We start from the raw sequence: 22,521 nt of genomic DNA, 5'->3' as shown, positions 1-22,521 counted from the left end.
TATAACTGGGCAGCAAAGCGAGGTGCTGAAATTAAGTGGGTAGTGCACTTATTCTATAACAGCAAATACACGTATCAACATGCCTACATTTAGGCATGTCCACTTATGCTAGGTCTAGGGCTAGCATAAAATGTTAGCACCTAAGGGTGTCTTTTACTATGGTGTGCTAGTGTTTTTAGCTTGCGCTAAAAATCAGCTGCCCATAGGAATATAATGGGCATCCCAGCGTTTAGCGCCAGCTGATTTTTAGCACGAGCTAACAACGCTAGCACAGCTTAGTAAAAGAATCCCTAAATGATGCACTTTAGCATGTAATTTACAGTATTTAAGTTATGCACATCTTCAACCCACATGTAACCCCCCCCCCCCCTTGCAGTTACGCTCTAAGGCAGCTGTTGCAGAATACCGCAGAGTGCTCTGCTAGCATTTGTACACCTAAGTTTTCTTTCACCCACTTAAGTGCTAGTATTCTATAAATTAAAGTGTGCAAAAGAGGTGCTTAAATGTAGGTGCCCTGTTATGGAAAGAGGGGGTATTGCGGGTCATTGTACGAGTCTATTTTCTAAAGGCATATAGGACTGTATGAGGCTCATTTTTGAAAAAGAAATACATCCAAAAGTATGGCACAAAAGGCTCGCATATATATTTTTCTCAGAGAAAAATGTTCAAAGCCTATAATCAAACAAAAGGGAAAAAACTGTCTTAAAACACCAGTATGGCCAGAACTAAATGTTTCCAGAGGGGGGTGTTTCATAGACATGATGTGGGCGGTCTTACGGAATGGACATTTCCAGCCCATTATGGATAGTAAAATGGTTTCCTACTTGTGGGAATGAAAACTTACAGAATTAGACCTGCTTTAAAAGCATTTAGGGTAAGAGCCAACTTGTCTTTTGACCAATTTGCAATTTTGTAGAGGTGGAGAGTGGAGATCTAGGAGTGTTGGTTATTGAGAAAGAGTTGTGTTTGTCAGTTTGACCCAGTCTCAACCTTGTGCCCTTTACATTTCCTTCCTTGCCTTCTGTGTCTCACCTCCCCAGGGCCTTGCCCATACCTGCTAGCCCCTCAAGCCATACCTATCCCTTCCCCTATATCTCTTCCCCTTCCCCCACATCCCCCATTAAAATCTCTTACCTACTTGTCCTCTGTCTTTCAGTGTTCCTCTGTTTGTCCAGTCCCAGTTTCTCCCTGTGCTTTGTGCTGCTGCTTCTACTGTGTGTCTGAGAATTATTTGTTGGTGGGAGGAGAGTGAGTGATTTGTGTTGTAGTTGTGTGTGAAGATTGAGTGCTGGTGTTGGGAGGATGAGTGATTGCTGCTGTGTCTGTATGTCAGGATTGTTTGCTAGTGGTTGGGCATCTGTTGTTGGAGAGACTCACTAGGTGCAGTAGGTGGAGGTGTGCACAGTCCTTAGTTTGGGACAAGTTGGTTGCACATGTGGTGTTTGGTAATGGCTGAAGTGTATGCACTGTTGTCTCACGGTTTGATGGAGATGGAAGAGGGTTTGGAGGAGAGAGACACCACAGGAGATACCCCTGTTCCCGAGTATTTAATGCCCCATCAGGTACCGGTTTGACAGGGCTACCATCCAGCACCTACATGATCAGCTCCATCCCCACCTACAACCCAGGACCCATAGGAACAATCCTATCCCTGTCCACCTGAAGGTCACTGCCTCCCTTGCTTTTCTGGCTACTAGTAGCTTCCAGTCTGTCCTAGCTGTGAATGCGGGCCTGACCCAGCCATTTCTAGTTGCCTCACCCAGTTCTTTGATGCCTTCCTTACCCATATCTCAGAGTACATCACTTTCCCCACTATCCCCCAGCCCCTGCAGAATAATATGGCACAATTCTGTGGCATAGCTAATTTCCCATTGGTCATAGGCGTCATAAACTGCACACATCGCACTCAGACCCCCCCTCCAGGCATGAGAGGCCACCTATAGGAATAGAAAAGCATTCCAGTAAATGAATAGGCAAGTTGTATGTGATGCTCAGGGGGAGATTGTGGACGTGTGTGCCCGATACCCTGGTTCTACCCACAACACCTACATACTACAGCATTTTGGTATGTGCCAAAGGGGAGATGACCAATGGCTGGTTCCTAGGTAAGTGCAACAGTGATTGGCCGACCCTATACCCCCTCCTCCCACAAACCTTCAGCACTTCCTCTCTCTCCAGGTGTCCCCACAACCCACTATTCCCACCTCAACTCCACAAGGTACACAGACCAGCCAATACACACTCATGTTTCTCATTCTGCTTACCCCTACAGGCAACAGAAGATACCCACAGCGGACCTGCTAGTGCACTCCAAACCAAGCTGAGGAGGACTACAACAGCAGACATTGGACCCAGTGATGTTCCTAGCGTGGATGGCACCCAGGGCGGATCGCCGATGCGCCGCCCCTCCCCCCCCCCCCCCGCCTGCGAAATGACACCTTCCCCCCCCCTCCCCGGCGAAATGACCCCCCCCCCCAGTGCACACCGCTGGGGGAAGGGAGTGCCGCGGCGCGCGCCTGTGGGCTCCGACTTCGCTCGTTCGATGCAGCTCCCTCTGCCCCGGAACAGGAAGTAACCTGTTCTGGGGCAGAGGGAGCTGCAGTGAACGAGCGAAGTTCGCGAAGTCGGAGCCCACAGGCGCGCGCTGCATCACCCCCCAGCAGTGTGCACCCGGGGCGGACCGCCCCCACCTTGGTACGCCACTGATTGGACCACACAGCATCATAGTGTGCACCTTCGGACAGATCAAGAACAGGTTCCGATGTCTTGATCGGTCCAGAGGGGAGCTCCTCTGTAGCCCTGAAGAAGTCGCCAAGATCTTCATGGCCTGCTGCATACTCCATAGCCTGGCCAGCCCTGCCAAGCCCTCCCAGAGGAACTACAGCCTCAGCAACCACAGCAACAAGCCCAGGACCAAGACGACGAGAAGCCCGCCCCTCCACCCCCCCGCCCACACAGGAGCAAACTGCACACCAGCTGGGGGTCCGAGCCAGGGAAATACTTATACAAACCTATTTTTAGTGAAGATATGTGATATTTATTTATTACAACACAACACACCTACCCCACACCACCACCCTCTGTGTGTCCACCCCTCCCCCTCCCTTTACACAACCCCATCACAGTCTAGTGAAAGGTACTATGCCTACGTTGCCTTCCCCCTCCCCCATCCCCTGTGTGAGGCACCTCAGTCCCCACATCCCACAGCAGCAGGCCACAGTGACTCTGTCCTCCCCTGTGGGACTTGTGCTGTCTCTACTGTCTGCAGAGGTGCTGGCTGCTTCAGCTGCCCTCCGGAAATCTGGCCACTTGGTCAGCTGGGGGAGACAGGTGGAGGTGGGGCATCCTCGGGTGTAGGCTGTCCACCAGTTGCTGCTGTTTAGGCCTGCAGATCCTGCCAGATGCCTAGCAGCTGCCACGATATTGTCGTGTGCTTGGCAATGCTCCTCCATCATGCACTGTCTCTGCTCGTTAGTGGCCTCCAGGGCCCAGACCCCCCCCCCCCCCCCCCCCAAAGCATTTTGTCCAATTTCTTTTGCCGGTATTTGGTCAGGCCTTGGTTTTCTGCCAGAAGTCTGGTGGCCAGCCTAATCACCTCCAAGTCCAATGAAGCAAACACCCACAGAAGATGATCTCTCCACAGGAGAACCAAAGACAAACGAACAACAGTGGATCCAAAAAAGTCCTTTCACAGTAGGCGTCTTTCTAAACAAGGTCTTTATTCAAAATCAGTAAAACAACCCATCACGTGACGTGTTTCGGCTGGGAAGGCCTGCATCAGGGGTCTATTAATCATTCATGTAAAATACCTTGGGAATCAGATTACTCTCAATAAATAAATTGTTAACAGAGATATCTCGCATGGACTGCACTAAGAGAAAAAAAGTCAATGCTCAATATTTAGATGAAAACATCTGAGGCTTCTTAAATATACAGCTGCTTGTCCATCACGTATTGAACGTGCCGCGAACTAAAAAATGAATGAAATGACTCCTAGTTAATTTCCAGTTCATTTGTCAGTTTAATTTGCCTTTTCCTTTGGTTCTCTAGCTGTTTAGGAGTCATTTCATTCATTTTTTCATTGTGCTGCAGCTGTCTGTCTAGAGCCAGGGATGGAGACAGGTATGGGCAGTAGTGGTTACCTGGGGGATATGTCTGATGTGTGGCATCAGTGAGATGACATAGCATGGAAATCTGGAGGATGGCCTGGCAATAGGCACACAGGATGTGTTGGCAGTGCCCAGTTCGTTGTCAGTACCGGTGCCTCAGGGACTCCAGCTCCCTTCAGATTCCATACCGCTTTCAAAACAAAAGTTTGTAGACCAGAGTTCAGTTGATGGGCCATTTTGCCTTCATATACATCATTATTTTGGAATCCAAGTTGCGCAGTGCTTCTCACATTGGCTGTGACAGCTATCAATGGGTAGATGAGGGGATGGAATATATTACACAATCACAGGTGATATGTGAGCTGAGGTGGGCATGGGCACAGAGAGTGGGATGTTGGCCTTTCTGTGTAGCATGTGCAGTATTGCAGGGATGTGAGGATGGGCAGCAAGGTACAGCCAGTGTTACTTTGGGCATCTGAATGTACATTAGGGAGCTGCTGCCCCTAGTGTTCCCATCACTATGTAAGTGTGGCCGGGGAAGTGGTGCAGGTTTGTGTAGCCCCTCATAATAGCTCTACATGGGTGGCACCCATACTTTCTGGGCATTGGTTGTGGTATACTTTCAGATTTCAACAATAGATATTCTTTCCCTTCCATTCTATATTTATAGATGTGCACATATATTGCTCTTGAATGGGGAACTACAGTAAGACCTTGGATTGGTGAGGGAACTCTTACATGTAAGCCTTTAATGGAAGAAGTAACTAACTTGTTAGTCTCACTCACACACATAAAGAGTGACTCGGGCTGCACATACTGCAGCAGGACATGTTTATCCACTCCTCCATGTGCAACTTTCTTCAAATCAGTCACCTTACTTTCTAATTCTTCCTACTTTCTTACCCATCTATATGTTACAACTTTGCCTTACCCTTCACTACCAATTATAATGTTCTATTACGTATTGTGTTGACATTGCTAGTATACCATGCCATACTTTGTATTGTTTTTTAATATTTTTACTGCTGTAATTGCCTATTGCTCATGTTTGATCTATTCTTTCTGTACACCGCCTTGAGTGAACTCCTTCAAAAATGCGGTAAATAAATCCTAATAATAAATAAATAAATGTACTGCAACAGGAAAGAGACCTCAGTGTCTGTACCCTGCCCATGTCTAGTGCTTGTACATTAATGGTGCTGTGATCAAGGGGGGGGGGGGGGGCGAAGCTGGACACTTACTTTTCCAGGGTGTCTCTAATGTGAGTCCATGCTCTGATGGACACATTCCTGGGGAGCAGAAGCTGGTGCCTCTTGAAGAGGTGCCTTCTATGCCTTAGGTACAGTTGTACCAGGAGCTGGGTATAGACGTTTTGCCACTGGGTATAGATGTTTTATTTCCATATGTCTATTTGTACATGGTGAAACGTTTATAATTCTTTCTGATTATGGCTCTGATTTGGGACGTTTAGCGGAAAATGGCCAAAGTCGGACTTAGACGTCATATCGAAAATGCCCCTCCATGTTTGTTTGTTTATTTATTTATTATGATTTATTTACTGCCTTTTTTAAGGAATTTGCTCAAGACAGTATACAGCAAGAATAAGTCAAACATAAGCAATAGATAATTACAGCAGTAAAAATATTCAAATAACAAAACAAGGTATGATATAGTATGCTACATTTCAATGTTAACACAATACACAATAAAACATTTTAATAGACAGCATAGGGTGTAAGCAAAGATGGATCATATAGATACATAAGATAGAGTAACAGGAATGAGAAAATAAGGGTACTAATTTAAAGAAAATTGCACATGATGTCAGAAAGGTACTAGAATATTATCTTAGCTAGTGTAGACGTGAATAAATACTCCTGTGTTACCTTTATAAAATAGGCTTAACATAGGTGCCTCTTTGGACTTTTCAGAGGCATCCTGTTATGAAATTACCTAGGTGGGTACTTCATCTCTGCTGTTCTAATCATGCCCAAGGGCACTTCCTATCAGTGCAGCTAAAACATTTAATCATAAAGAATGACATCAGTGTTCAATAGCTGATTATAGTGATTAAAATGTGTTTTACTCACAGAAATTGCTTTGGTAATAATGGAAATTATACTTATAGTCCTCCAAGTCCCATATATAGGTTCAAAGAGGATAACATTAAATTACAATTTAAATTTTACTAAATAGCAAATAGAATAAAACCTGTATGAAAAATAGCCTTAATAAATATTTTTTGAACAAATAGACCTTCAATTGTTTACTGAATAGCTACTTATTTATGCATTCTTTTATCCCAGTGTGTTATCCAAAAACAAGTTTTGGTTCAAAGTGGCTTATTATTTACATTTTAGGTGAGAATTACAGTAGTATTTTTCTGTTATGACATGGATAGGACATTTTATGTAGTTATCTATAGAATTTTCAGAAAGGTAGTTTTGAAGAGGTAGGATGATAGTTTATGTAGTTACCTGAAGAGTTTTGATAAGGTAAATTTGTAGAGGTAGGACGTTGGTAGCTTATGTAGTTAGCTATAAGAATTTTTTGAAGAGGTAGGTTTTCATTTCTTTCCTGAATTGAAGAAATCATTCTGAGATCAGCAGGTAAAGAATACCACACAGAAATTGTTTGATAGAGAAATTAAGTTGATGCAGACTTTTTATATCTAACTTTCACAAAAGATGAAAAATAGATAAGGGAAAGTGGATGGGACTTAATATACTGTCTTTCTGTAGTTACAAAGTGCTTTATGTATTATATACAGGTACTTATTTTGTACCTGGGGCAATGGAGGGCTAAATGACTTGCCCTGAGTCAGAAGGAGCAGCAGTGGGAAATGAACCCTGTTGCCCAGGTTTTCAGTCTGCTTCACTAACCACTAGGCTACTCCTGCACTCAACACAAGACAAGAATCTATGGTTGAGGATGAAGAAGGATATGGTGGTAAAGAAAATAAGTATTCTGGGCATGTACCTCTATTCATTTTATAGGCCCAACATGATAATTTAAAAATGATACATGCTTTAATAGGCAATCAGTGAAGTTTATCAAACTGGGCGTAATATGATCTGACCTCTTCTGTCCCAGAATCATCTTAGCTGCAGTATTCTGAATCACTTGTAATCCTGAAATAAAATTAACTGAAAGGAGACAATCCAGCTCATTTTCAAAAGAGAAAGACGCCCATATTTCGACCCAAATCGGGAGATGGGCGCCTTTCTCTCATGGGCTCCCAAATCGGTATAATCGAAAGCCGATTTTGGGCGCCTCCAACTGCAGTCTGTCGCGGGAATGGACAAAGTTGACGGGGGGTGTCGGAGGCATGGTGAAGGCGGGACTGGGGCGTGTTTATCGGCCAAGGAGAGCTGGGCGCACTCGGCCGATAATGGAAAAAAGAAGGGCGCCAGAAGCAAGAATTTGGGTCACTTTTTTTGGACCCTTTTTTTTCACGAACAAGTCCCCAAAAAGTGCCCCAACTGCCCAGATGACCACTGGAGGGAATCAGGGATGACCTCCCCTGACTCCCCCAGTGGTCACTAACCCCCTCCCACCAAAAAAAAACTTTTTAAATATTTTTTGCCAGCCTGTATGCCAGCTTCAAATGTCATACCCAGCTCCCTGACAGCAGTATGCAAGTCCCCGGAGCAGTTTTAGTGGGTTCAGTGCACTTCAGGCAGGTGGACCCAGGCCCATCCCCCCCTACCTGTTATACTTGTGGTGGGAAATGTGAGCCCTTCAAAACCCACTCGAAACCCACTGTGCCCACATGTAGGTGCCCCCTTTCACCCTTTAGGGCTATGGTAGTGTTGTGGGGAGCAGCACACAAGGTAAGGAAGCTGGGAACAATTTCTGAAGTCCACTGCAGTGCCCCCTAGGGTGCCTGGTTGGTGTCCTGGCATGTGAGGGGGACCAGTGAACTATGAATGCTGGCTCCTCCCATGACCAAATGGCTTGGATTTGGTCGTTTCTGAGATGGGCGTCCTCGGTTTCTATTACCGCCGAAAATCGGGGACGGCCATTTCTAAGGACGACCATCTCTAAGGTTGACCTAAATTTCGCGATTTGGGCGTCCCCAACCGTATTATCGAAATGAAATATGGATGCCTATCTTGTTTTGATAATACGGGTTTCCATGCCCCTTCTCCGGGACTTCCTGCGAGGACATCCTCAGGAAAACTTGGGCGCCCCTTTCGATTATGCCCCTCCTGGTCTCCCTAATACTTTTCTTAAATGCTTACAAACAGTACAGAATACTATTATCCGGCTACTTACTCATACCCACAGGTCTGATGACGTCACTCCACTTCTTGCACAGCATCATTGGCTGGCAGCCTCCTTCCATATTTGCTTTAAGATCCTTAACCTGGCATTCAAGGAGTGGAGGAGTGGCCTAGTAGTTAGAGCACCGGTCTTGCAATCCAGAGGTGGCTGGTTCAAATCCTACTGCTGCTCCTTGTGATCTTGGGCAAGTCACTTAACTCTCCAGTGCCCAGGTGCAAACTTAGATTGTGAGCCCTCCTGGGACAGAGAAATATCCAGTGTACCTAAATGTAACTCACCTTGAGCTACTTCTGAAAAGGTGTGAGCAAAATCCAAATAAAACATTTTTAAAAAAGGTCCTTCAGAGAGGCCCCCCCTTCCTACCTTTCCTTCCTTATTTCTCCCTATGTCCCCTCTCATGCCCTTCATTCAACCTCTGCCCACCATCTATCCATGCCTCCCGTCCACTGCTCTTGTCTTGAAGAAACTTGCCATTCTGAGTTCTTTTGCACTACACCCATACTCTGGAATTGCCTTCCTCCAGGTCTTCAGCCGAACAGTCTTACCCTAGATTTCAGGTGTCCTTGAAAGCCTACCTGTTCTTCCTAGCACCCTTGATGGGTGGGTTATCCTAGGACAGTGCAATAACGTTACCTGCTTGTAACTTAACCTTAATCTTGGATTTTGGAAGGGCAAGTAAATAAACCTCAAATCCGTTTCGGAAGGTTGTCAGGTCGTGTGTTGTTTTTATGGCAATCGGTAATTCATTCCATAGTTGTGTGCAGGTGTATGAGAAACTGGATGTATGTACAGACTTGTATTTAAGTCCTCTGCAATTGGGATAATGAAGGTTTAAGCAGGTGCGTGATGAACGTTTATTGTTTCTCTCTGGTAAGTCAATTAGATGTGACATGTGATGGGGCATCTCTTTTAAATGATTTTATGGACCAAGGTACATATCTTGAATGCAATACGGTCCTTCAGTGGGAGCCAATGCAGGCTTTCTCTAAGGGGTCTGGCACTTTCATATTTCGCCTTGCCGAATATTAATCTGGCTGCGGTGTTCTGGGCTGTCTGGAGTTTCTTGATGGTTTGTGCCTTGCATCCCGCAGATAAGGAATTACAGTAGTCCAAATGGCTCAGAACCAACGATTGCACCAATACGCGAAATGTCTCTCTTAGGAAGAAAGATCTTACTCTTCTGAGCCTCCACATTGCATAGAACATTTTCTTTATGACATTTTTTACATGGCAGTCTAGATTAAGATTGCGATCAATTGTTACGCCTAGGAGTTTCAGGGTGTCTGCAACAGGGAGAGTATGGTTTGGCGTGTTTATGTTGGGATAGTTGATTTTGTTATATTGCGATGCTAATATTAGGCATTGTGTCTTTTCTGTATTCAGCTTTAGTTGAATACATGGTATGTGATACATATAAAGTATCACATACCATGTAAAATGAGTTTATCTTGGGCAGACTGGATGGACCGTACAGGTCTTTATCTGACATCAGTTACTATGTTACTATAATACAATCTTCCCACATCTAATGGGTTAAAATTATGAGGCAACTACCGTGACTACAAGAGGAATCGCTAACAGATGTGTTATAATGAGGCCATTCACCCTCCCCGTTTTCTCTTCTACTTTATGTTTGAAGGTCCTTCATCTGCAACTGGAACAAAATGTAGGACTGCAGTTATATCAGTTTTTGCCTTCAATAGATCTGCTGTGAAAACAAACAAACAAAAAGAAACTACTTACTACTGGAGATTTAGCAAGTCTACACTTGGAGTGTGTTGGTGTGCTACTGGCAGTGACATTCAGGAACAGCAACATTGTTGACATTTTCTTTAATAAAGATTTAACCCTAGGAGTTCTTTACTGATAGAATGACTGATTGTAAGTTATTGCTTTTTTTATCACAGATTAAAGAGTAGATAACCAAATAAATCTGTGGCAGCCTTTAGAAACTTGGAGAAAACTGCTTGTTCCGTTTGCAAATATCATCTCTATTAGATTCCCCTCCTCCAACCCCGTTCTCACTCTATCCTATCAATCATTGTAGTTCTTTTCAAATAAATTGAAACTTGATTTTCAGACAAGTATATTGGGAGGAAGGGGGTTCCCACATCCAAATCAACAAATTCTAAGAAAGTAATGCTCCACGTGTGATCATTTAAGAGGATACACTAGCCACGATCCAGAGCTTAGAAATAAACTTTACTTTTCCATTGCCTAAGGAATGGGGTCTTTAAAGAGAAAAGTAGCTTCCATATCATACTTTGTTATGAGGAGTCACAGTGATGTTGTTTAGGTAAAAATGAATCTTTCTTTATTTGTAGAAGCACTGCATCCTACATCCTGCAATTCTCTTTTCCCACCTAGGCACCTGCTAGCCCTAGGTTCACAGAGTTTATTTTCCCATACCACAGTGTACAAGAAAACCTCATAGTGAATGACTTTTGCATTATTAATACAGTTTGTGAAATACAGTGCTACTTCCCTAAATTCTATTTAAGAATGAGATAAAGGGCAACCTTTGACAGTCATAATTTTATATATGTGCATCATGACTCACAAAAATGTGATCAACATCCTGGATTTGCTTAATTCTCCAGCTATGATTTCCAAGATTCACACACAATACGTTTATGTAAGCAGATGTAATATCATTCACATCACCTACTAAGATTATCTTCATATGTGGGAAGATTTTGAGATGAGCCATTCCTGACCAAAACAACAAACATAAAGGCAACTAACTTACAGATGTTAAACATGTGCTTTTTAACATTCTTTTAAAAAAAAAAGTACCATGGAAAAGAATCACCCCACAGCTTGTAGTGGAGTGATACAGCTTTTGTTCTGCTGCAAACACTGAAGCTGTATCAGAAGGGGTTTTACCATTGGCAGAGCATCTTTTGACTTTCTGTTGTTTTATAATCATTATGTACTGTATGTGCTTTATAAGAAGGACAACCCAAGAACAACAGGAAAATAACTCAAAGGAACAAACAGCTTTTAGAAAAATGCAATTAAAATATATGTAAAATACATTTTATACAGATATAAATGTATTATCTGATTGTCAAATATATCAACTGCTACTTATTTTGAAAACTTTGCTGGAATTCATTTGATTTACACCTACTAGAATTGCATGTATTTACATAATATAATTATTAGCCTGGTACACAGCTAGATCCATTCAAAATTGCTAACTAGACTATTATTTCCCAACTAATAATGTTATTAAGGATTTTTGAATCTAGTAAGTCACATATAACACATTGCAACTTGGGTTTGAAAGCAGAAGAGGATCAGAGGTGATAACCTTACTGATAAAAATATAATAATAGAAATACGTGCTCCTGAGGCTAGTAATCCTGTTAGCTGGCATCACTCTAAACACAAAATTTGACCTCAAAGGACATCAGATAGGTTGCACAGGAAGAGGTAACACTGAGAACGGTCAGATGACTGATGGTAGTAATTAATCCGTTAATAAAGAAAAATTCATAAACACAAAAGAATCACTGGCAAAATCATTTTACAACAGATGATTTTTACTGCTGATACAAGTCGGACAATGCTGATTTTTCCATCTCCGTTTTAAATATAATTTTACCCACGTGAACATGTGGGTATTAATTCTGTGCTGTTTTACACCCACTATGAAATATGTTTACAGTAACACATTTTAATTATTTAGCAAGTGCCCCGGCCTCACCCCGAGAAACGATCAGCATGAAAGAAAGGAAAATGGACTATGAGTCAACTGGAGCCAATGCCACGTACCATGGAAATAAAGGAGAACACACGTCCAGGAAAGACACCATGACAGGTATGACTGAAAACTCCATGGGCCTTATTCAAACCAGTTCTGCCAGTACTTAATGGCTGTGGGGATGTATTTTTACAACCTACATCCAAATCAGTTCTGCAGCATGACAAATCCCTAATGAAGGCCAAACAATATGACAAATCCCTAATGAAGGCCAAACATGTAGGCAGAAGAGATTTGAATCTGATCCAGATAGCCAAAATTAAGACGCTTCAACCACCTAAGGGGTCCTGGGCAAACTTTTGTAGATAGCACTCCATTCCCAGTCCACTGATCTTTTTTCTCCTTTTTTATTTTCTCTACTTCTGCACTTGGATTGTATCCCTCATTCTCTCCTTTCACCTCATACCTGCCTACCAGCTTTTCATCTCCTCCCCAGACTTCCTATTGTCCCTGTCTCACTCTCTCCCCTTCTTTTGCCAGTCTCCTATTCTCCCTCTGTCTTTCACTTACTCACTCCCTTGTACTTATCATCTCCCAAACCTTCATCTACCTGTGTCTAACTCTCATTCCCTCACCAGCTCCAGCACCTTCCCTGTCACTCAACTTCCCATCCTTTACCCCCACCAAGCTTCCCATTCTCCTTCTTTCAACTTCTTCCCACTTCCATTTCCAAATTATTTCTCTCTCCTTCCACAGTCATGCCTCTTTATACTACTTCTTACCATCTCTCTACCCCTCCCTCCAGACACTCTTTCCTCCTTCTCCCACTCCCTCCTCCTTTGATTGTTACCTCCTTCACGTGCTCTTCCTTCTAGGGACTTCCCACTCCTCAAACCCTCCCCCTAATGCTTTCACAGGTGCTGCCTGTGGCTGCTAAGCTACCCGAGCCCATGGCTTAGCTTCCGTATTACCCAGTCTGATCCCTCTTCTCACAACTCAGTTCCCCTGTTATCCTGTAGGATCACTCTCCTAATTGTTTAATCTCCCTATCACCCCTGTCTGATCCCTCTACCCATCACACAGCTTCTTTCCTTGTCTTATCAGCAGCAGGAGAAGTGTCTAATGAAACATCATCTCCTGCTGCCATAGAACCAGTTTTACAGTAAAATCTGTGAGATTACAGTTTTTATACAAAACCGGTCCCACGTCAGCAGGAGATGACTTTTCATTAGGAACTGCTTCTGCTGCTGATGGGAGGGGGAAGGAGGCTGTGCAGTGGGTAGAAGGATCAGACCAGAAAGATAGAGAGTTTGACTGGTGGGGAGAGAGTTCATACTGGGGTGATAGGGAGATTAAGCAATGGGGAGAGGGATGGGTGAAATTATCCAGGGCAGCAAGACATCAGTTGGTCATTGATTTACCAATGGGTCAATTTGATGGCTTAAACTAGTATGGCAAAGAGGTGGTATGTCATTTTTTTATAGGATGGCATTTGCGACCTTCCATCTTATAACAACACCTATGCCCCCCAACTCTCCATAGTCTAGGATTTCCTCTACTCTCTTCCCTCCTCCCCCAGTTCAGCAGTGCCCTTTCTCCACACACACACACTTCTCCCCCAGTCCAACAGTGCCCTCCCCCCACCTACCATTCCCCACACCAGCACTGCCCCTACTCTCTTCCTTCCTTTCCAGCCATCCAGCATCACTCCCTTTCTCAGCCCCCTCACCCTCCAAGTCCAGCATCACTATCTTTCTTTCCTATCCCTTTCTTACCCACCTGTCAAAAATCAATCCTTGTCTTTCTCTCCCCTCCCCCCCCCCCCCCGCCATCTCTACTATTACCGTATCTCTCTCCCCCTCCGTCCACAAGTCCAGCATTTCCCCTCAAACCTCCCTTCTGCTGCCACCACAGTCTGACACTGCTCTGCTTCCAGGCCCACAGCAGCAATAAACAAAGCACCAGTGAGAAGTGCCGAGAAGTCTTTGAGACTATGTGCTTGTGAAGGCCCTGCTGGTCCTGCCTCCTCTGATGCATTTCATACATGTCAAGAACATGTTAGAGAGGGTGGTACTAGCAGAGCCCTCGCAGTGCATAGGCTCAAATGCTTCCAGATGCTCTTCACTAGCAGTATGTCTATTGCTGCTGCAGGACTGGAGGCACGGCAGGCCGCAGCCACAGCAGAAAGGGGTGGCGATCAGCCCAGGCTTTGTCATCATGTGGCCCTCCTACCATTCCTTCATTTTACCAATGGGCAACTGAGTGTCTGGGCCCTTTATGCAGGGGCTCAGGGCAGCTTCCCCTGTTGCCCATTGATAAAAGTGTCCCTGACTAGGTTGATATGGTGCAGTCCTTATTAACTTCTTATCCAATGAATTTAATCTTAAACGACTTGTCCTTAGCTATCACAGAATGTGTTTAAAATATGAGAGGACATCTTTTGCTGATACTATACCTGTATAGTTAAATGAAGACTGTAGGCTGTTCATATTAAAATGAATCCGGTCTGCCTGGACTAGTAAAGGAATTCATCATAAATGATCACTGGAGTTTAATGGAAAATGTTCCAAGACGGGGCTGGTAATCCAGGAAGAATCCAAGGAAAGCAAGACACTGGCAGTGAAGAAAAAGATAATCAGAGATGATCCGGATTTCACTGTATAATACATGACATAACATGACGAGCATGGCCTTATGTACTCTAATTCACACAACTAACTTAGTACAACGAAGAAATGGTTGAACTCATGAAATTATTATTCACAGAACATTTGGTGTTACATCACAAACCTCGGTATAGAAATATTACAGAAGGTGAATTTGAGTATTGTGAGCCTTCCCTCCTCTCTTATCTAGTTTCAATCATTTATTTTCATATTCCTAGGAAGCCACTTAGACCATTCTTGCCAGTAAATATCATACCCAAGATTGTCTGAGCTGTCTTTAATGATTAGAAAGATTAGAAGAAAACATTGTCCCCATTCTTCTATCAGTAATTTTACAGTGGCAGTAGAAAACAATTGCTATTTGTAAATTCATGTGTACCATGGAATGCAATAGGAGCACAGCTATGCAATCAAGCGAAGACTTCATCTGTTTTTAAGATTTTATATAAAACATAAATATACAATCTGCCTAACATGGAGAAAATGAATTATCCCTATCAGTTTACACGGCTAGACTTGACTGAACTAGGCAGGCTGCCTTTTATTGTGGATCCTCAGAAGCTTAGCTGAGATTAGATGGCAGAGCCGGTGGTTGGGAGGCGAGGATAGTGCTGGGCAGACTTATACGGTCTGTCCCAGAGCCGGTGGTTGGGAGGCAGGGATAGTGCTGGGCAGACTTATACGGTCTGTGCCCTGAAAATGACAGATACAAATCAAGGTCAGGTATACACAAAAAGTAGCACAAATGAGTTTATCTTGTTGTGCAGACTGGATGGACCATGCAGGTCTTTTTCTGCCGTCATCTACTATGTTACTATGGTTTACACGGCTAGACTTGACTGAACTAGGCAGGCTGCCTTTTATTGTACTGCCCCATCGTTATGGAATTCCCTCCCATCTTCCTTATGTCTCGAGTTTTCATTTGCTAAATTTAAGATTGCATTACAGACCCATTTATTTAGGGGGTCTTTTATTAAGGCATGCTGCCATTTTTTGAGCACGCTAAAGATTTTTATTTATTTATTTGTTACATTTGTATCCCACATTTTCCCACCTATTTGTAGGCTCAATGTGGCTTACATAGTACCGGAGAGGTGTTTGCAGACTGCAGTGTAAACAAATACAAAGTGATATTGTGGTAAGACAAAGTTCATGTGGCACAGCCACATTTATGAATCGTACAACAGTAGAGTTGTGTAATGTCCATTACGTACTTTAGTTTTGTTGTGTTGCGGAGATCAGGCAATGTATTCCTATGGGCATCTTTAGCGTTTAGCGCGCATCTATTTTTAATGCTCGCTAAAAATGCTAGGGTGCCTAAGTAAAAGACCCCCTTAGCTTGACCTTCGGTGAGAGGTCCAGTGCTGGTTTGGTCACTGTTGATCTTTCAGTTCCAGAACCTGATTGATAGTGTTTGTTTCTTCAGGTATGTCTGCCTTCTGATGTGTTAGTTCTTTGTTTGATTGTATATTTTCTTACTTGCTTTCCTTTCTGGAAAACTGGAGTTCTTTCTCTTTTCTTATTACTTTGTTCACTGCCTTGTTATATCTCAGAAAAGATGGTATAACAAATGCAATAAACCATAATAATTGTTTTTAATACTGATGCCATCAACATACAGGAACAAGTCACTAAACAGCACTTTAAAAAAAAAGTTTGCATGCACACAAAAAGGAGTTTTACTAGCTAGTTCACTAAGCTAATGACATACACAGTGGTCACAAGAGTAAAAGACCCATGCTGTGTGGAATATGGGCTTTTCAGTATGTATAACAATGTGCATGTCAAAATCCCCTAGGTTAACAGACCAGTCAGCATATGGCATCCCTTCCATCTGGATATAGAAGTAGTCCATCTATGGACCACCGAGAGACATCCAAACACAGCCTAGCTCACAATACAGCCCCAGTTTGATCACCTTCCCCTGTAAGACCCTGATTCCTATTGTCAAAGATTCTGGGATCCTTTGGGGAGTAATTTTTGAATTTGGGGGTTGGTCGGCCATGACCCGCTGAAAATATACAGCGGCTTCCAGATAGCCAGTTATATCGTGCGATATAACTGGCTATCTGCCGATTTTCAGCACAAGTTTGGCAGCCAGATTTGGCTACGTGAATACTAAGCCTATCTTTGGCCAGTTCAAACTTAACCAGCCAGCACTGAATATCGACTTGGCCTGTTAAGCTGAAACCAGCCAAAGATAAACAGTATAGTACATTCAATGCCGGTCACCGGAAATGGCCCAGCGTTGAATATCCATGCTCAATACTGACCACAGAAGTTAGCCAGGCTAACTCTTGCAGTCTGAATATCAGGCCCTTAGAGTTTATTTCAGGGAGTTCAGACAAGGATCCAGAATCTATGCTGTAGGACCAAGGAATTAAAATTCTTTTTTTCAATTACATTTGTCATTTGATCCACACATTACTGAATATCTGCACTGACTGCTGAGGCACTCTCCGGTTAATGCTGGGGCGGTCCGCAACCCAACTACGCCCAATTAACTATATGGGTACAGTACTGAATATCGGCCGCACTTGCATAGCCTCCACAAAAACTTGGATATTCAGTACTGGAGCTCAGATAAGGCCTTGCACCCAGTATCCAAGTCTAATTTAGCTGGCGTTGGTCAACAAATGTTGACTGCTACCAACTGAATTGGACAGAGTCTAATTTCAATTTGAAAACAGGACCTACTTGGATGGAAACTTTTGTTTTCTAAAGAAGGCTTATTCTTACACTTAACATGTCTTAATTTTAATTCCCCCCCTCCCCGATATTCAAATACATTTAACCAGCCAGGATCAGCACCTGGCTGGTTAAATGCACCATAACTGGCTATCTTTGCATTTTCAGCGGGACATGGCCAGCCATGACCCACTAAAAATTCACAGTTCTCATCTACCAGATAGCCAGTATCCAGTTATATCGTGCGATATAACCGGCTATCCACTGATTTTCAGCGCAAGTTTGGCAGTCAGATTTGGCTGCATGAATACCAGGCCTATCTTGAGTAAAAACTTAACCAGCCAGTGCTGAATATTGGCTTGGCCGGTTCAGTTTGAACTGGCCAAAAATAAGCCGGATATTCAATGCCAGTCACCAGAAGCAGCCCGGCATTGAATATCCGGGATCAGCACCGACCATGGGAGTTAGGTCTGAATATCAGGCCCAATATGTTCATGCTTTATTCTTATATAAATTATGATAACTTTGTTGTTTGCCTGGCTGACTCTGAGAAGAGCAGCATCTGGACATGCATAATTCCCCGCTTTCTGCAGCTGGTCTTACTAGCCAAATATTGGGACGCAGAGATAGTGCCCTGATAGGTCTTCCTCCTCTACTCTGGTGAGTATTTTTCTACTGTACATAATCATGATTCTTAAGATATCTTCATAGTGCATGTGTTATGGGGTATATTTTCAGTATTGTGCAGAGTTACACACTTTTTCAAACCCTCGCTAAGCCACCAGATTTTCAGACAAAACCGTGCGCATAAATTGAGTTTGACTTTCAGATTATTTTTATTATTTATTTATTATTTATGAAGAGCAATCCATAAAGTTATTCTTGTGTGCTTTTGTATTCAGCTAAATTAAATTTTTTAGCCTGCAGAAATCCACTTACACCCACATAGCCATAGAGCCAATTTACTTGTGTACATCCTACTAAACTTTTGAAACTTCAGTCTTATGTGGGTATGTTTTTAGAATTGCATGCTTAAGTGAGAAGCCCAAAAAGAGGCCTACTTGAAGCCTATTAGAATTTAATAAAAGTGGCATATTTTAGAAATTATGCATATACATCACAGCTTTGCCCTATTATATCCAAATTATACCCTGGGAATGCCTACACGTGGATTCATTTAAGTACACACTATGCCCCCTGTGTATGTATGCATGTGTGTATTGCAGGGTAATTTTATACAAGGCTTTTACACTCTGGAAAATCTTTGTATGTGTGAGAGGTAATCTTATAATATATACTGATATTCAAAGCCACTTTTGTGGTTGTCAGTGGCACCAACCATATAAGTGTTTCTTTTACAAGCTCCAGACATATTTACATACACACATGTACAACTTTGGCCATTTATCGTAAGCAGTGCTTTTTAAAAAGAAGAGTGATTAGGGGTGTTCCAAGGCTGGACAAAAGAATTATCCTTTCAGTCGGTGATATTCAGCCATTAAATGGATGACTTATCCTATTCTTTCAAGAGGCGATTTTCAGCTTTCCATCCAAGTGGCACCAGATAAGTAAGAGGTATAATTTTAAAACACATAACTTATCCATTTAAATTTGTGTGGCAACTGTTGGACTGAAAATCTACATTATAGTGTGTGTCCGATCTGTGCAGCATTGTTTTCATTGTTCAGACATATGTGCTCCAAGGGAATTGGCAGTGTTGGTTTTGAATATTAACATCTAAAGAAAAATCCCATACAGTCTCAGAATCTTTTTTGTTGATTCTTTGAAAGGTATTGCAACCTACAAAGGCTCTTATCAACTGAACTTTCATATCTTCTGTTTTCTGGGAAGGTGAAGGAGCAGTAAACTCCCTGCAACACATCCAGGGAAAGGTCTAGTGTACCTCTCTTTCTCAGCCTTTGGAGGTGGAAGAGCCACATCTGAGGAGGGACCAAATGAATTCATGGTGCACAACTGTTAATCTTTGTTTCATGTGCTTCATAGTTGTGCTTGCCAACATACTCTTTGTGATAAAATTCAGCTTCCTTTCTGTCCTTACTACACAGTCAGGCATGATGGTGTACTCTCTTGTTACTAGGTCATGTATTCTGATTTCTCTTTTTCATTACCCATCCTTCTTCTACCTGCCCTTCTGTAGGGTGGTTCAAGTGATTTATTTACATTTGACTTATGGGGGGGGTATAGATGAATTTTTCTCAAGTTGTTTCTTTTTTATAGCCTCACTGCTCTACGTTACTGCTCTTGTGACTGGAGGAGCAGCTGTGGCCTCCCAACCCATCAGCAAACAATGAATATTTTGCATGAGAGAACCTACCATATCTCATTCCTCTCCACATCCTATAACCCAGCATACAAGAGGCTGCAAATGTAATTTAGTTAGACTTTTCTATAAATAAAAGTTGCATTTTCTTAATACACATGGTATGTGGAGTCAGTGTTTTGTGTTGGATTGTTTATGGCAGACCATATGATATCTTGGAAATGAAGGTAACGCATGCTATGAATGGTTAGTATGGGTGAATCCTGGTTCTAAGGTATCACTGCAATATGCCATTTTTGTTTATCTCCCCTCTATGCAGTCCTGTGACTTTGTAGTTCCATGGATGCTTATCGGAGTCGCTAAGAGGTGTATATATGTAAAAGTGTAGGACGTGCAAATTGGTTTGACACATCAGAAAAATGTGTGAGAAAGAGACAGAAGTTATAGAACTGTGATTGAAAGAATTAGAGAGACTTATGCTGTTGTAAGAACACTGCTGTAAATGTTGTATAGACTAACCTAGATGTTTGGTTCAACCAAAGTAGTATTTAAAAGACTAGGTAGGGTGGCCATTCCTGGCAGGAACAGCAACACTGACCCTTTAAAAATGACTTTCACTTTGGAAGCTTTAACTCATGTTTCAAAATGCCGCATTCCAATCCTGAGGCTGAGGTCAATTTGTCATCAGCAGTGGACCAAAAGTATGACTGAACAATTAGAGGGCTTTTTGTTAGGAAAAGAAGTTAAAGTATTGTATTAATAAGGGTCTTAATTAATTTAAGTGCTAATGAGTGTGAAGATGGTTTAATTTTTGCAGATTTCCTTTCAGATATTTTTTCCTTAAATGCATATCTACACCTTTCCCTTGATGTAGACTTGATTTTTTCTACTGTTTGTATTTATTAAGTTCAATTTTTTTTTAAGGGGGCAGAGGTAGGCTGAGCAAGGGCAAGCCAAGAAATTATCCAGAGAGCAGTGAAATTCAGCTTCTATCTGAATGTTACCCGTTTGATTAGACCTGTTGCAGAGCAGGACTAAACTAAAAGGATAGCACTGCTGTATGTCTGTTCAATGCTGCTGATTGTACACATAGTGGTGCTGACATTTAAATTGATATGGCTCAGTATCAGATCCAAGACAGAGATACATCATGTGGAGGGGCATTTTCGATATGACGTCTGTCTGACTTTAGATGTTTAAAAAAAAAAAAAACATCCAGAATCTGAATAATAAAGTTCATTTTCCAAAAAGAAAAACATCTATCTTTTGTTTTAGAAAATACTGTTTATAACAAGGTTTTGTGCTTTGGATGTTTTGTTTTTTGGTCCATTTTTTGGTCCATTTTCAAAACAAAAACGTCCAAGTGAAAAACGTAGAAAATCAAGCCATTGAGATGCAGGAGAGGCCAGCATTTTTAGTAGACTGGTCTACCAGACATCCCAGATGATAAATGGGGCACCCTAGGTATACATGCTCCCAGGTACACATCTCACCATTGCTCCCTTATCTTGTCTGCTGAGCCCCCCAAAACTGCCCACAGCTATACACAATAACGGGTGAAGTGGGCACCCATATGTGGGTACAGTGGGTTTCTGATGAATTTTTCAACCACAAATGTGACAGAGGGAGATAGGGGCTACAGTCCCCCATTCCATGGTGCACTGCACTGACCACTACACTATTCCAGGGACCTGCATGCTGCTCTGATAGACCTGGCTCTAACATCTGAATCTGTCATAGAAGTTGCTAAATCATATTTGTATTCACATTTGTGGGGGGTGGTAGGGGGTCAGTGACCACTGGGGGGATATTGGGGGATCACCCCAATTCCCTCCAGTGGTCATTTAGGGCACCCTTTTGTGCCTTATCTGTTATAAAAACAGGTATAGCTCAAAACGTCTTATTTTTAGTCCTGGACAGTTTTGTTTCGTTCCATTATGGCTGAAAAATGTCCAAGTGTTAGAAACGCCAAGATCTCGCCTTTAACACGCCTCTGATAGGCCCCCTTGTGATTTGAACGTACTTCTGATGGACTTCATAGAAAAACATCTAAACATTGGTTTTGAAAATACCAATTTGGACGTTTTTGTGAGAAAAACGTCCAAATGCAGATTTATGCCACTTTTTGGACATTTTTCTCTTTTGAAAATGAGCTCCATAGTCATATTGGACTAAATTCTAGTCCCATCCATCCATGTGGTTTTCTGCAACTACATTCAAAGCGGTTTACATAGTATATACAGATTCTTATTTGTCCCTGGGGGAGGGTTAAGTGACTTGCCCAGAGCCACAAGGAGCTTCAGTGGGAATCAAACCAGTTCCCCAGGATCAAAGTCCGCTGCACTAACCACTAGGCTACTCCATGGTAGTGGCTAAAAGAGCAGTGAAAGGTCAGGTATTCAAATAAAGCAGACGAAAAAGGACAGAGGAGAACAGTACTCCACTTAGGAACCAGTACCAACTCTTGGACGGACCCCACCACCCCACTATAACATCACACCAATGGCCAGCTGAAATATCCCCCCAGTCCCAGCAATGAAGCCCTGTTCAGTGCTTCCATAGACCCAGAACACTGACTAAGGTGACACAAATCCACTAAAGGGACGCCATCCAACACAGCCTCCTGCTCCCATACTAACCGGCGAAAACTCACAGAAGCTCCGTACCAGCACTGAAAACAAAATCATAAACTTAACCATCCATCAACACACAAATGGAAGAGTTCCTCCCACTCAAGACGCTAAAAACCAAACTCTTAAAGACTCAATTTCAAAAGAGAAA

At 42.7% G+C, this 22,521-nt stretch overlaps 1 protein-coding gene across 1 annotated transcript in view; it reads left to right on the top strand.

Moving 5' to 3' along the window:
- The window catches only part of CTNND2 (catenin delta 2), a 1,428,722-nt gene that overhangs the window by 1,381,218 nt on the left and 24,983 nt on the right, over positions 1 to 22,521 (top strand). Inside the window, exon 19 of the mRNA XM_030219657.1 lies at positions 12,091 to 12,222. Within this exon, the coding sequence (XP_030075517.1) occupies positions 12,091 to 12,222 (132 nt within the window). The remainder of the gene's footprint in view (positions 1 to 12,090; positions 12,223 to 22,521) is intronic.

This window comes from Microcaecilia unicolor, chromosome 1 (assembly GCF_901765095.1).
Source record: "Microcaecilia unicolor chromosome 1, aMicUni1.1, whole genome shotgun sequence".
NCBI lineage: Eukaryota > Metazoa > Chordata > Amphibia > Gymnophiona > Siphonopidae > Microcaecilia > Microcaecilia unicolor.
This window is presented reverse-complemented; position numbering and strand designations above follow the sequence as displayed.